This window comes from Giraffa tippelskirchi, chromosome 9 (genome assembly GCF_054371585.1).
Source record: "Giraffa tippelskirchi isolate mGirTip1 chromosome 9, T2T-mGirTip1v1.2.pri, whole genome shotgun sequence".
Taxonomy (NCBI): Eukaryota; Metazoa; Chordata; class Mammalia; order Artiodactyla; family Giraffidae; genus Giraffa; species Giraffa tippelskirchi.
Genome location: NC_137283.1, coordinates 108167345 through 108180089, shown reverse-complemented (window position 1 = coordinate 108180089; position 12745 = coordinate 108167345). Strand labels below are relative to the sequence as shown.

At 37.0% G+C, this 12745-nt stretch overlaps 1 protein-coding gene across 20 annotated transcripts in view; it reads left to right on the top strand.

Moving 5' to 3' along the window:
• Window positions 1-12745, top strand: part of ARMC2 (armadillo repeat containing 2) — a 246475-nt gene that overhangs the window by 193309 nt on the left and 40421 nt on the right. For all 20 annotated transcript variants that reach the window (XR_014064461.1, XM_081526729.1, XM_081526725.1 and 17 more), the window contains one exon: window positions 7422-7521. Coding sequence is in view for 19 of the 20 variants with exons in the window: in XM_081526729.1 (XP_081382855.1) it covers window positions 7422-7521 (100 nt within the window). In the remaining variant the exon portion in view is untranslated. The remainder of the gene's footprint in view (window positions 1-7421; window positions 7522-12745) is intronic.

Here is a 12745-nt window from a genome sequence, read left to right as displayed (position 1 = left end):
ATCTTCGACAAAGGAGGCAAGAATATACAATGGAGAAAAGACAACCTCTTTAACAAGTGGTGCTGGGAAAACTGGTCAACCACTTGTAAAAGAATGAAACTAGAACACTTCCTAACACCGTACACAAAAATAAACTCAAAATGGATTAAAGATCTAAACGTAAGACCAGAAACAATAAAACTCCTAGAGGAAAACATAGGCAAAACACTCTCCGACATAAATCACAGCAGGATCCTCCATGACCCACCTCCCAGAATATTGGAAATAAAAGCAAAAATAAACAAATGGGACCTAATTAAAATTAAAAGCTTTTGCACAACAAAGGAAACTATAAACAAGGTGAAAAGACAGCCTTCAGAATGGGAGAAAATAATAGCAAATGAAGCAACAGACAAACAATTAATCTCAAAAATATACAAGCAACTTCTGCAGCTGAATTCCCGAAAAATAAATGACCCAATCAAAAAATGGGCCAAAGAACTAAACAGACATTTCTCCAAAGAAGACATACAGATGGCTAACAAACACATGAAAAGATGCTCAACATCACTCATTATTAGAGAAATGCAAATCAAAACCACAATGAGGTATCATTTCACACCAGTCAGAATGGCTGCTATCCAAAAGTCTACAAGCAATAAATGCTGGAGAGGGTGTGGAGAAAAGGGAACCCTCTTACACTGTTGGTGGGAATGCAAACTAGTACAGCCACTATGGAGAACAGTGTGGAGATTCCTTAAAAAACTGGGAATAGAACTGCCATATGACCCAGCAATCCCACTGCTGGGCATATACACCGAGGAAACCAGAATTGAAAGAGACGCGTGTACCCCAATGTTCATCGCAGCACTGTTTACAATAGCCAGGACATGGAAGCAACCTAGATGTCCATCAGCAGATGAATGGATAAGGAAGCTGTGGTACATATACACAATGGAATATTACTCAGCCATTAAAAAAAATACATTTGAACCGGTTCTACTGAGATGGATGAAACTGGAGCCCATTATACAGAGTGAAGTAAGCCAGAAAGAAAAACAACAATACAGTATACTAATGCATATATATGGAATCTGAAAGATGGTAACGATAACCCTATATGCGGGACAGAATGAGAGACACAGATGCATGGAACAATTTTATGGACTCTGAGGGAGAAGGTGAGGGTGGGTCGTTCTGGGAGAATGGCATTGAGACATGTGTATTGTCATATGTGAAACAGAGCACCATTCCATGTTCGATGCATGTGACAAGGGCTCGGGGCCGGGGCAGTGGGATGATCCAGAGGGATGGGAGGGGGAGGGAGGTGGGTGGGGGGTTCGGGAAGGGGAACACATGTAAACCCATGGCTGATTCTTGTCAATGTATGGCAAAAACTATTACAATATTGTAAAGTAATTAGCCCCCAAGTAAAATAAATAAATTTATAAAAAAAAAAAAAAAAAAAAAAAATAAAATAAGTGACTAAAAACTTATTTTATTGACTTCATTTCTTATGTGTCCCTAATGTGATTCGAAACTCATTGATTTTAAGTTACTTTACAGTTGTGAGTTGTCCTAGTGTTTTTATAAAAGAAAGAAACAAAACTCTCAGCTTGTTGGAGATAAAGAGCTGTATCACAAAACTTGGTTAACCTACTGGTGCACTTGGAAACAGTGCTTCAAGGATTCTAACAGAAAAGAGGAGCCATTGCTTAGAAAGTCTGATCTGACTTAATTTATAATCACAGGTTATTTTATTTGGGTTGTTTGGCTGAACTTTGGCTCACACATTCAGTAGTCACGTTTATACTTACTGTGCTGCAGAAGCAATGATAACCTGAATCTAGGCATCTCAAAACAAGATGTGACTAAATTTCAGAACTGTCTTTAAATTATGTATTTAGATTTCTCCCTTCACTGCTCTTCGCCAGTGTTTTGACATAATGACATAATGATCCTTCTCAAGAGACCTGGGCCTTTCTTGAACTGTAATATTGTAGCTGTTTAACAAAATACAAAATTTCCTGAAGACTGAATTGGTAATTGACCCCAACATGAGGGTGTGAGTCCAGTTTTGATCTTTTAGCACTGTACTTTCCTATTTGGGTCCTTAATTGTGGGTACTTAATTAGTCCCATTTTGAAGCATATAAAATCATAAAGAATTTATTTCTGTGTATTGAAACATGTAAAGATCCAATTTAGTTTTTTTCCCCTGTGGACAATTTCCCCAGCACATGTTACTGAATACACCATCCTTTTCTCATTGCTTTTGAATGCCTACTCAAGAGAACGCAAGTTTCCATATACTTGCAGGTCTGTTTCTGAACATTCTGTCTGACCCATCCTCAGACCAGTACCACATTGTTTTTTTACTGTTACGGGTTTAAGTCTTGCTATAAGATATTAATAAGATGAATCCTCCACTTTTCTCCTTTAAGATCCACATTTTTATTTTCTCTTTCTCATGAAATGGAGAATCAACTAAAAAGTCCATGAAAGGAACTTTGGATTTTTTTTCACGAAACTATACTGAGTATTTAGGGTAACTGGGACAGAGATGGGGAGAATTGACATCTTTGTGATATCGAGTCTTCCATCCATAAACAGTTGTGATGTTTCTTCTTTTCATAAAATTTTATAATTTTCTCTTAAAAATTTTTGTCTTTTTGGAGAAAAAAATACATCTTTTGTTAGATATATTCCTTCATGACTCTTGCTGCAATTATAAACTCATCTTTTAAGAAAACAATTCTAATGAGTGTTGCTAGTGTATATGAACAGTGTTGATGTTTGCTTATTAATCTTGTTATCCAGAACATCTTGATTAACATTAGGCCTAAGAGTCTATAGATTCTCTTGGCTTTTCTATGCAAATTATTTGCAAACAAGTATGGTTTGTTTCCCCCCCCATTATTACGACTCTGCCCCTGTCCTCACCTATTTCTTGGATGCATTGCTTGAAAGTGAAAGTCACTCAGTTTGAGGGAGAATGGATACATATATATGTATGGCCGAGACTCTTCCCTGTTCCCGACTCTCTGCAATCGCATGGATTATACAGTCCATGGAATTCTCCAGGCCAGAATACTGAAGTGGGTAGCCTTTCCCTTCTTCACGGGGTCTTCCCAGCCCAGGATCCAACCCAGGTCTCCCACATTGCAGGCAGATTCTTTACCAGCTGAGCCACAAGGGAAGCCCAAGAATACTGGAGTGGATAGCCCATCCCTTCTCCAGCGGATCTTCCCGACCCAGGAATCAAACCCAGGTCTCTGGCATTGCAGGCAGATTCTTTACCAGCTGAGCTACCAGGGTGTGTGTGTGTGTGTGTGTGTGTGTGTGTCTGTGTGTGTGTGTGTGTGTGTGTGTGTGTGTGTGTGTGTGTGTGTGTGTGTGTGTGTATTCTTTTTTTCCCCCATTATTACAGCTCTGCCCCTGTCCTCACCTGTTCCTTGGGTGCATTGCTTAGGATATCCAGTATAAAGTTGTGAGAATATTGGGCTGGCTGACTTTCTCCTGACTTTAAGGGAAATGTTTTTGTAGTTTTGCCAGTTGAAATTGTTTGTTGTAGGTTTTTGTAGGTACCCTTTAACAGTTAAGGAACAATTTTCTCCCTTTAATGGATTTTAAATTTCTTTGAATACTTGAATATGTTTTAATTATAGGGATTTTCTTTGTTTAATTCTTTAATGTAGTAGATGACATTAACAGGTTTTCTCATGTTAAACCATTATATATTGCTAGGTTTGCTCAGCTTTACATTTTGTTTAGGATTTTTCATTTATGGTTACGAGTTAGATTGACCTGTACATTTCCTTTCTTATACTGTCCTTGTCTGGTTTTAATGTCCAGTTTATACCAGCCTCATAAAATTAACTGGGATATATTCCAACATTTTCTTTCTTTTAGAAGAATTTCTGAAAATTAAACTTATCTGCTTCTTGAAAAGTCTGTAGAACTTGCTTGAAAAGCTGTTTTATCCTGTTGTGTGTATGCACGTGTGTGTGCATGCGTGTGTGAATATTATTGACAGCTGATTCACTTTCTTTAATGGTCTAGTCATATCCTATTTACACTTGGTTCAGTTTCTAAAACTTGTATTTTTATAAGAATTCATTCATTTAAGTTTCAAACTATATAAGGACATTCTAAATATTCTGTTATCCTTTTATTTTTAGTTTTTAACACCAAAAACATTTTGTATTGGGATAGAGCTGATTAACAATGTTGTGATAGTTTCAGGTGAACAGGGAAGAGTCTCGGCCATACATAAGTATGTATCCATTCTCCCTCAAACCCCTCTCTCATCCAGGCTGCTACTTAACATTGAGCAGAGTTCCATGTGCTATACAATAGGTTTTTGTTGGTTTAAATATAGCAGTGTATACGTGACTTGACCAAAGTCCTTAGCTATCTCTTCTACCCCCAGCACAGCATCCAAGTCTGTGAGTCTCTTTCTGTTTTGTAAGTTCATTTGTATTATTTCTTTTTAGAGTCAACATATGCTGCTACTGCTTAGTCACTTCAGTCGTGTCTGACTCTGCGACCCTATGGACTACAATCTGTCAGGCTCCTCTGTCCATGGCATTCTCTAGGCAAGAACACTGGAGTGGGTTGCCATGCCCTTCTCCAGGGGATCTTCCCAACCCAGGGATCGAACCCGGGTCTCCTGCATTGCAGGTAGATTCTTTACCACTGAGCCACCAGGAAGCCCTCCATGTTGCTGCCAATGGCCTTACTTCATTCTTTTTAATGGCTGAGTAATATTCCATTGTGTGTGTGTGTGTGTGTGTGTGTGTGTGTGTGTGTGTACCAACCACACCTTCTTTATCCATTCCTCTGTCGATGGACATTTAGGTTGTTTCCATGTCTTGGCTATTGTAAATAATGTGCTGCATTGAACACTGGGGTGCATATATCTTTTCAGGCCATGTTTTTCTCTGGATATATGCCTGGGACTGGGATTGCAGGGTGATATAGTAGCTGTATTTTTAGTTTCTTAAGGAACCTCCATACTGCTCTCCATAGTCGATGCACTGATTTACATTCCCACCAACAGTGCAGAAGGGTTCCCTTCTCTCCACACCCTCTCCAACATTTGTTATTTGTGGGGTTTTTTATGATAACCAATCTGACCAGTGTGAGGTGATATCTCATTGTAGTTTTGATTTGCATTTCTCTGATAACTAGCAATTTTGAACATCTTTTCATGTGCCTATTTGCCATCTGTATGTCCTCTTTAGAGAAATGTCTATTCATATCTTCTGCCCATTTTTTGAGTGGGCTGTTTGTTTTGATGATATTAAGTGTCATAAGCTATAAATTTTGGAGAGTAATCCCTTATCAGTCACATCATTTGCAAATATTTTCTCCCAATCTGTGGGTTGTCTTTTTGTTTATTGTTTCCTTTACTATGCAAAAGCTTTTGAGTTTAAATAGGTCCCATTTGTTTATTTTTGCTTTTATTTCCATTATTCTGGGACATGGATTAGAAAAGATGTTGCTGTGATTTATATCAGAGAGTGTTCTGCCTATGTTTTCTTCTAAGCTTTGTAGTGTCTGGTATGAAATTTAGATCTTTAATCCATTATTTTTGTGTATAGAGTTAAGGAATGATCTAATTTCATTTTTTTACATGTGGCTCATCTATGGCCATACCACCCCTGAATGCACCCGATCTCGTCTGTTTTTCTTTTAGTCTCTGTTGCCTCCTGATTATACCTCTTTTATTTATATTATCTATTTCAGAAATATTTATGCAGTGCCTACTATGTGCCATGCAGTGTTCTAAGCACTTTCTAAATACTAATTCATTTATTCCTTATAACAGCTTTAAGAGATAGGTACTTATTATTATCTTCATTTTACCTATGAGGAGGCTAGGCATAGATAAGTTTGGTAGTTTTCCCAGAGTTGCACAGCTGTGATTTAAACTAGATAGTCTGGCTCTAGAATTTACATGGTTAACTGCTATGTCACACTGCCTCTTCATTTTGATGTTGATTTTCATTCCTTAATTTGAAGGTTTATGATATTTCTCTTTTTCTCTTGATCAGTCTTGCCAAAGATTGGCCAATTTATTAGTTTTTGCAAAGAACCAATAGATTTATCAAGCCACTCTATTGTAAGTTTCTTTCCTATTGTATTCCTCATTCTTAGCCTTAGTAATTCTTCTATTCTTTTTGGATATATTATATTTTCTTCTGGACTTCCCTGGTGGCTCAGACAGTAAAGAATCTGCCTGCAGTCAGGGAGACCTGGGTTTGATCCCTGGGTTGGGAAGATCCCCTGGAGGAGGGCATGGCAACCCACTCCAGTATTCTGGCCTGGAGAATCCCCATGGACAGAAGAGCCTGGCAGCCTACAGTGCATGGGGTCACAAAGAGTTGGGCACAACTGAGTGACTAAGCACAGCACATGTTTTTCTATGTTGGTTAGAAAGTCCTTTCCTTTCACCTTTCTTAAGGTTATGAATTTTCCTCTACTGCTGCAGCTGCATCTAAATTTTGATCTGTAGTATTTTTTGTTATTATTCATATATGTGGTTTTTTATTTTATTTCTTTGACCCATAAGTTATGTGTTTTTAAATTTCCAAAAGTATGTCTTTAAAATGTGATCTAAAACATTGGTAATTTACTGAGACTTGTTAATGGCCTGGCACATGATCAAGTTTTTAAAATATTAGTGATGTTTTTTCTATTAATCTCACACTTAATGAGAGGTTTATGAACATCTATTAATTTGATACAGGTTTGTGAGTTTCACCTTGTGGGTTATGTTAGTTTGTTTGCTTACTTTTGAAAATTTGAAGCTATTTTCAACGTTTTTTGCCTTAAGGTCTATTTTGCCTGATATTAATGTACCACTCATATCCTAGCATATTTGAGCAGTTTAACATTTGCTTGTGCTAGAGTCCCAGGAAATTGACTCTACCAGATTGAAATTTACCAGATTTTGTGTAAATTTCTTATCTTGTGTTTTCTGAACCACAAGCTTGGTTGGTAAAGAAGCTGCCTGCAATGCGGGAGACCTGGATTCAATTCTTGAGTTGGGAAGATCCCTGGAGGAGGGCATGGCAACCCACTGCAGTATTCTTGCCTGGAGAATTCCATGGACAGAGGAGTCTGGCAGGATACAGTCCATGGGGTCTCAAGAGTCAGACACGACTCAGTGACTAAACCACCACCACCTCTGTGAGAGGTTTCAGCTTTCTCTTTTTCAAAGAACTTGAAATTTTCCTTGCTCCCACCCTGTGCCCCTGGAATCTAGAGCAGGTAACCAGCTCCCTAAGGCATCTCTGGGCCAGTGTATAGAGTATTTCCAGACTGCTTTTCATGCACAGGACAATGCTTTGAAGGTCTGCATTTAAAGCTAGGTATTTTTGAATTTTATTGAAAAACAAAGCTGACTTTTATTTTTTCCATTTGACGTTTCTACAGCAAACTTACTTCTTACCATGACTGCTGTGTAGCCTTGGCCAGCTATTCCAGATGTTATGCCTTGTTTTTGAATCTGATAAACAAATACCAGAAGAAGCAGGTCAGTTCTTCATACATTTAACTCTTCAGTGTGTCTTTGTATTGGTGTATTTATGTAATAAGGGCACGTTGAATGACCCAGGAGGCAGAGTGTTCCATGGAGGAGGTGGGGAGGAAGTAATTTGAGGCAGAGATGGCCTCAGAAGGATGTGCATGCAGTACAAGGGTTCGCGATGCTGGGTGAAAGGTGGATGCTGTTCCTCCTAGTGCTCTGTGGACGCCTCCTACAGGAGGCACCTTTGAGTGGGTTACACTGGTTATTTCCAGGCCCCAACCCAGGCCTACTGAGCCAGGTGGGTGCAGATGTGCCCGGCCATCTGCACTTTAACAAGAACTGCAGGGGCTTCTAATGCAAACTAAAGTTTTGGATCCCCTACACCGGGTATAGTCTGAAGATTCTTCTAGCCCTGAAGTTTTTCTAATTTTTTGACACTGTTGTATTTAGAAGATGACATTTCGAGGTTAAGTATTTAAAGGAAATAATTTGGTTTTAATGGGTTGGACAAAAATGTATATAGCTGTTTTAAAAAAAGGAACTCAGAAATGACTTTCCCTTAATAAAATTATAATACTTAATACAAACATTAATTTTTATGATATTATCAGTTTTGAATAGTCATTAAATGCAGGCTAGTTTTATTTGCCTTTATAAGTGATTAAAGTGACATCAGCTTTTTAGTGGGGATCGTTTATACATGAAAATATGTATTAATTTCCAGTATGGTAAATTTTCAAAATTAGATAGCAGGTATCACCAGTTTAAAACCAACTGTTTTAATATAAAGCTTTGTGTTTGTTTATATTAACCATATCAAAACCACCTCAATATATAATTCCTGTTTGCCACAAATAGCACTAAACTTATTCTTACCCAGCCAAGTACTTCTGCTGAGAATGACTAAGTTTGTCATATTTTACACTACTATCAGCTATTTATTAAAAGGTTGCTAGTCTCATTTTGGTTATATTGATACAGAGAAATTTCTGTGTTCACATTACACCACTGTGTATTACGTGCTCAGTCGCTCAATCATGTCTGACTCTTTGCGGCCCAGTGGACTAGCCTGCCAGGCTTCTCTGACCATGAAATTTTCCAGGCAAGAGTACTAGAGCAGGTTTCCATTTCCTATTCCAGGGGATCTTCCCGACCCAGAGATTGAACCTGAGTCTCCTGCACTGGCAGGCAGATTCTTTACCACTAGCACCACCTGTATGTTTTAAAGATGATAAACTTTGCTGAAAGTGTTAATGTTTCTATTTAACTTTAAAAAAACAATTTACAGATATGCACTTGAGTCCCTGATTCTGAGTATTTGGACTACAAATGCTTTCCCCTATGTATTTTGTATTTTCTCTAAATTACATACTTTGAAAGATTTCATGGCATAAGAATTTGCTGTGTCAGCTGAAGAATGAATTTGGTTAATCTACTTTACAGTATCCACAGTGCTGTTAATTTAAGTATCCATTAGGCATTTACTGATTTAGATTTTGGTAAAATATACTATCAGAACTCTAATCGACAAGCAAATTAACCCCCTAGGAGCTTACTCCTAGTTCTGGTTTTCTTTTTTAAGGAAAAAATTAAAAGTGTAGAAAAGATAGTTTGCTGTAACATTAAAAGAAACTTTTCAATATTATACTTATAAAGGGATTTAATTATGTATTTTATTTTGTAATTTTGTTTTATGGGATTACTTTATGGGTTTTAATTTTAATTTACCATCATAGTTTCTTTTTTACTTTGGTGTTCTGATCATGGATGACTTAGATTAGACAGTAACTGGAGAAGATGTTTTCAAATGTGGATTTAAAGAAAACACTTCTGTTTAACAGTTTGATTTCAAGTTATGTCATAACCTGTAATTTTTTTTTAAAAAAAGAAAACCCATCAGTTCAATACTGACAAATAGCCCTATTTGTTATGGTATTACTGGTACATAACTGTTTGTTTCTCTAATTGTAGTTTAGATGATGATTGTGTTTAATAGAAAGTAGAGAGTTCTGGCATCTGGCTGTTAATAATATGAGATACTTGAGATGTCAGTATAGTTAAGGGTATGCTTTTTCTGGTTCAAGGGACTAAATGCCTTAAAGTTTAATTGGCATAAAATTTTACCACACTTCTTATTGAATTACTTTTCACTTTGGACCGGTAGTTATCTATAAAGCAAAATTGGCATTTAAAAGCCATATTTTTCTCTATTGATTTACATTATAATTTTGTATTCCTATTAAAATTATTTTGGTCCAAAGATGAATAAAGAGCATCTTGCAAAGTAAGTACAGTAACATGTTGTTTTTAGAACTACCAAGGAAATGTGTAATTTATCCCCTTAATCACCAAAGTTATTACCTTTTTAAACTTTCAAATTTTTTTTTATTTATTTACTTTTGGCTGTGTAGGGTCTTCATTGCTTCTCGCATTTTATTCTACTTATGCCGAGCAGGGGCATTCTCTAGATGCAACACCCTCTAGATACAACACTCTCTAGATGCTTTTCATTGCATAGCTTCTCGTTGCAGAATGTGGGCTCTAGGACGCACAGGCTTTAATAGTTGCAGCATGTGGGCTCAGCAGTTGCAGCTTCCAGGCTCTAGCACAGGTTCAATAGCTGTGGCACATCCATGGCATGTGGGATCTTCCCAGTTAAGGGATGGAACCCGTGTCCCCTGCATTGGCAGGCAGATTCTTTACCACTGAGCCACCAGGGAAGCCCTCACCAAAATTATTTTAGACATTGTGGTAAAAATCATATTCAAATATATTATATATTTCCTTGCTCTCTTAGAAGATATTAAAAATAATTTCCTCTTATTGATGCCAAAGGTCAATATTACAAGCAGTAATTATTACTCTAGAGGTTATTTGTCCTACATTGGGAGCATGAGTCTGTTGATAAACTTCTTTAAATGTCTGTGTCATCTTTGTGTAGATTTCTCTCTCCCTTTCCATTGCTATTAACTTTGCTTTGGTAATCATTACCTGTCTTTGCAATTATTTGTAATTAGTAGGGGAACCTCATAACCAACCTTCTTAAAAGTAACACCTGAGGAGTCTAAACATTGACTTTGAATAGGTTCTGAGCGAGAAGAGCCTGAGGGACTTTTGATGAAATTTCTCTCGACTGTTCTCATCTTCAAAAGCCAATTCATATTCAAGGTGTGGCTTTTGTGTTCCTTTCTCTATGAAGCCTTCTAAGACCAGCCAATTTTTTCCTCATCAGTGCATCATTTAATTTTTATTTTTTAAAGATTTGTAGCAGCTCTATTTGTAATAGTCAAAAACTAGAAACAACCAAATGTTCTTCTCTGGATAAATGGCTAAGCAAACTGTGGAATATCTATGCCATGGAATATTATTCAGCATTAAAAAAGGACTGAACTATTTATACATACTATATCCTGGATAAATCTCCAACTATACTGAGTGAAAAAAGCCAGTCCCCAAATGTTACATACTGCATGCATGATTTTAAAGCCTTTAATGTAGCTAGTGCACCCAGTTAGTACAGTCAGAGCTGAGGACCCAAGCAGTATGTTTGTGACCTTAACTATTTCACTATTATTAAGAAAAATCATCCAAAACTTAGAGCTAGAGTGAGGGGTAGGAGCCCGTATATTCTGACAAAGTCATATTGGGGCACTGTTTAACCAACAGGGCTTAATTCCCAAAGAGAATATATCTTTGTTTAAACTTGCTGTTTACTATTTGATTAGAACCCAGACACTATAAAGTTACACATTAATTTGTAGATTTTTTTCTCTGGTAGACAAGATAACCCCAAAGTTATGGTTTGTTACCTTAAAGCCATTAGCCAGGTATGATTCTAACCTAGTAATCTTATTCTAACATTCTTTTTAATGCTTGTAAACACCCAGTTCTTGTTCTTGGAGCCCACTTTATCATTGTATTGGCTTCCCTCATTAATGAGATAAATAATTCTTTTAATGTGTTCATTTTATATTTCTGTGAGAGCCAAGTTAACTTTTTATAAATTCTACTTTGACTCTATATTATCTTTTACTTATGCAAAAGAAGGAAATATTAAAGTTTTGAATCATCTTTGATATTTTCTAGTAAGGAAAAAATATATATTTTTTACATTTTCCTCAAAACCAGAATGCTTTAGAAGAGCAGGGAAATTGTTCAGGCTACAAGGAAATAGTTATGTGTCCCAACCACTTCCTAAAATCGTTAACCAAAAGCTCTCAGAGATCTTTGTAAATATTTCTTTTGTGATTCTCTAAATGGTTATCATTTGTGTAGCTGCCTTATGCACTATTGGGATTCCCTAAGGACACAGGCTTTGTCTTTAGAAACCTGAGATGATTCTTGGCATAACAGACTCATAAGTGCTGAAAGAATGAATTTTGCGTATGTGAAGTGCTTTGGAATCTGTAAAGTATTATACACTATTTTTTTTTCTAGTCCTCTAGTACTTCTTCTTTAAATATTTACTTTCTTCTTCCTACTTTGGAGGAGGAAATAATAATTTCCCCACATTTTTCATGTTGATGGGCTGCCGTACACAGCAGCAAAACAGAAATGCTGGATCTTAAATTATTTCAGACCAGCACAGCATCTTAGGTTCCTGTTCCCCTTGGCCCAGGTGACTAGTTGGATAAGATTTGTTTTTCTTCTTTCCCGAGAGATAGAAGTGATTTCCAGAAACAGAAACCGCACACCACATCCTGATGTGAGTGTATTAATCTTCAGTGGCTCAGATTTTGCTCCACCTGAGGTTTACTTGGACATTGAGACTTTTGACCTGATCTTTGAAATGTACCCCAGTCCTCCAGCAACTTTTAAACTGGAATTATTACTTCCTAGAACTATTTTTGTTTCAGTTCTAGGAAATGTTTCTCCAAGGCTAACTTGGATTATAGACACAAGCACACTTTGGACGTGTTATAGTCTCTTAGTGTACAGGGCTGTCTCCCAGGGACTCAGCAATCAGTCTGTAGCCCTTATCTTTGTCCTGAGAGGTTAGCATTGCCTTTGTCTTAAAAGTTTGAAGGCTACGTTGACAATTGGCAGAAATTTCATTTTTCTGGGACTTATTTTTAAATTTAATCATGTTATGACTCAGTGTATTTTTGAAGAACATAGAAACAAAAATCTCAAAAAAAAAAAAAGAAAACCCCTCTCTAGTGGTAAATGAACTGTCACCTGCACACACCTCTTTGAGTGTTTTTTTTATCAACCAGGTGAGGAGCCTAGC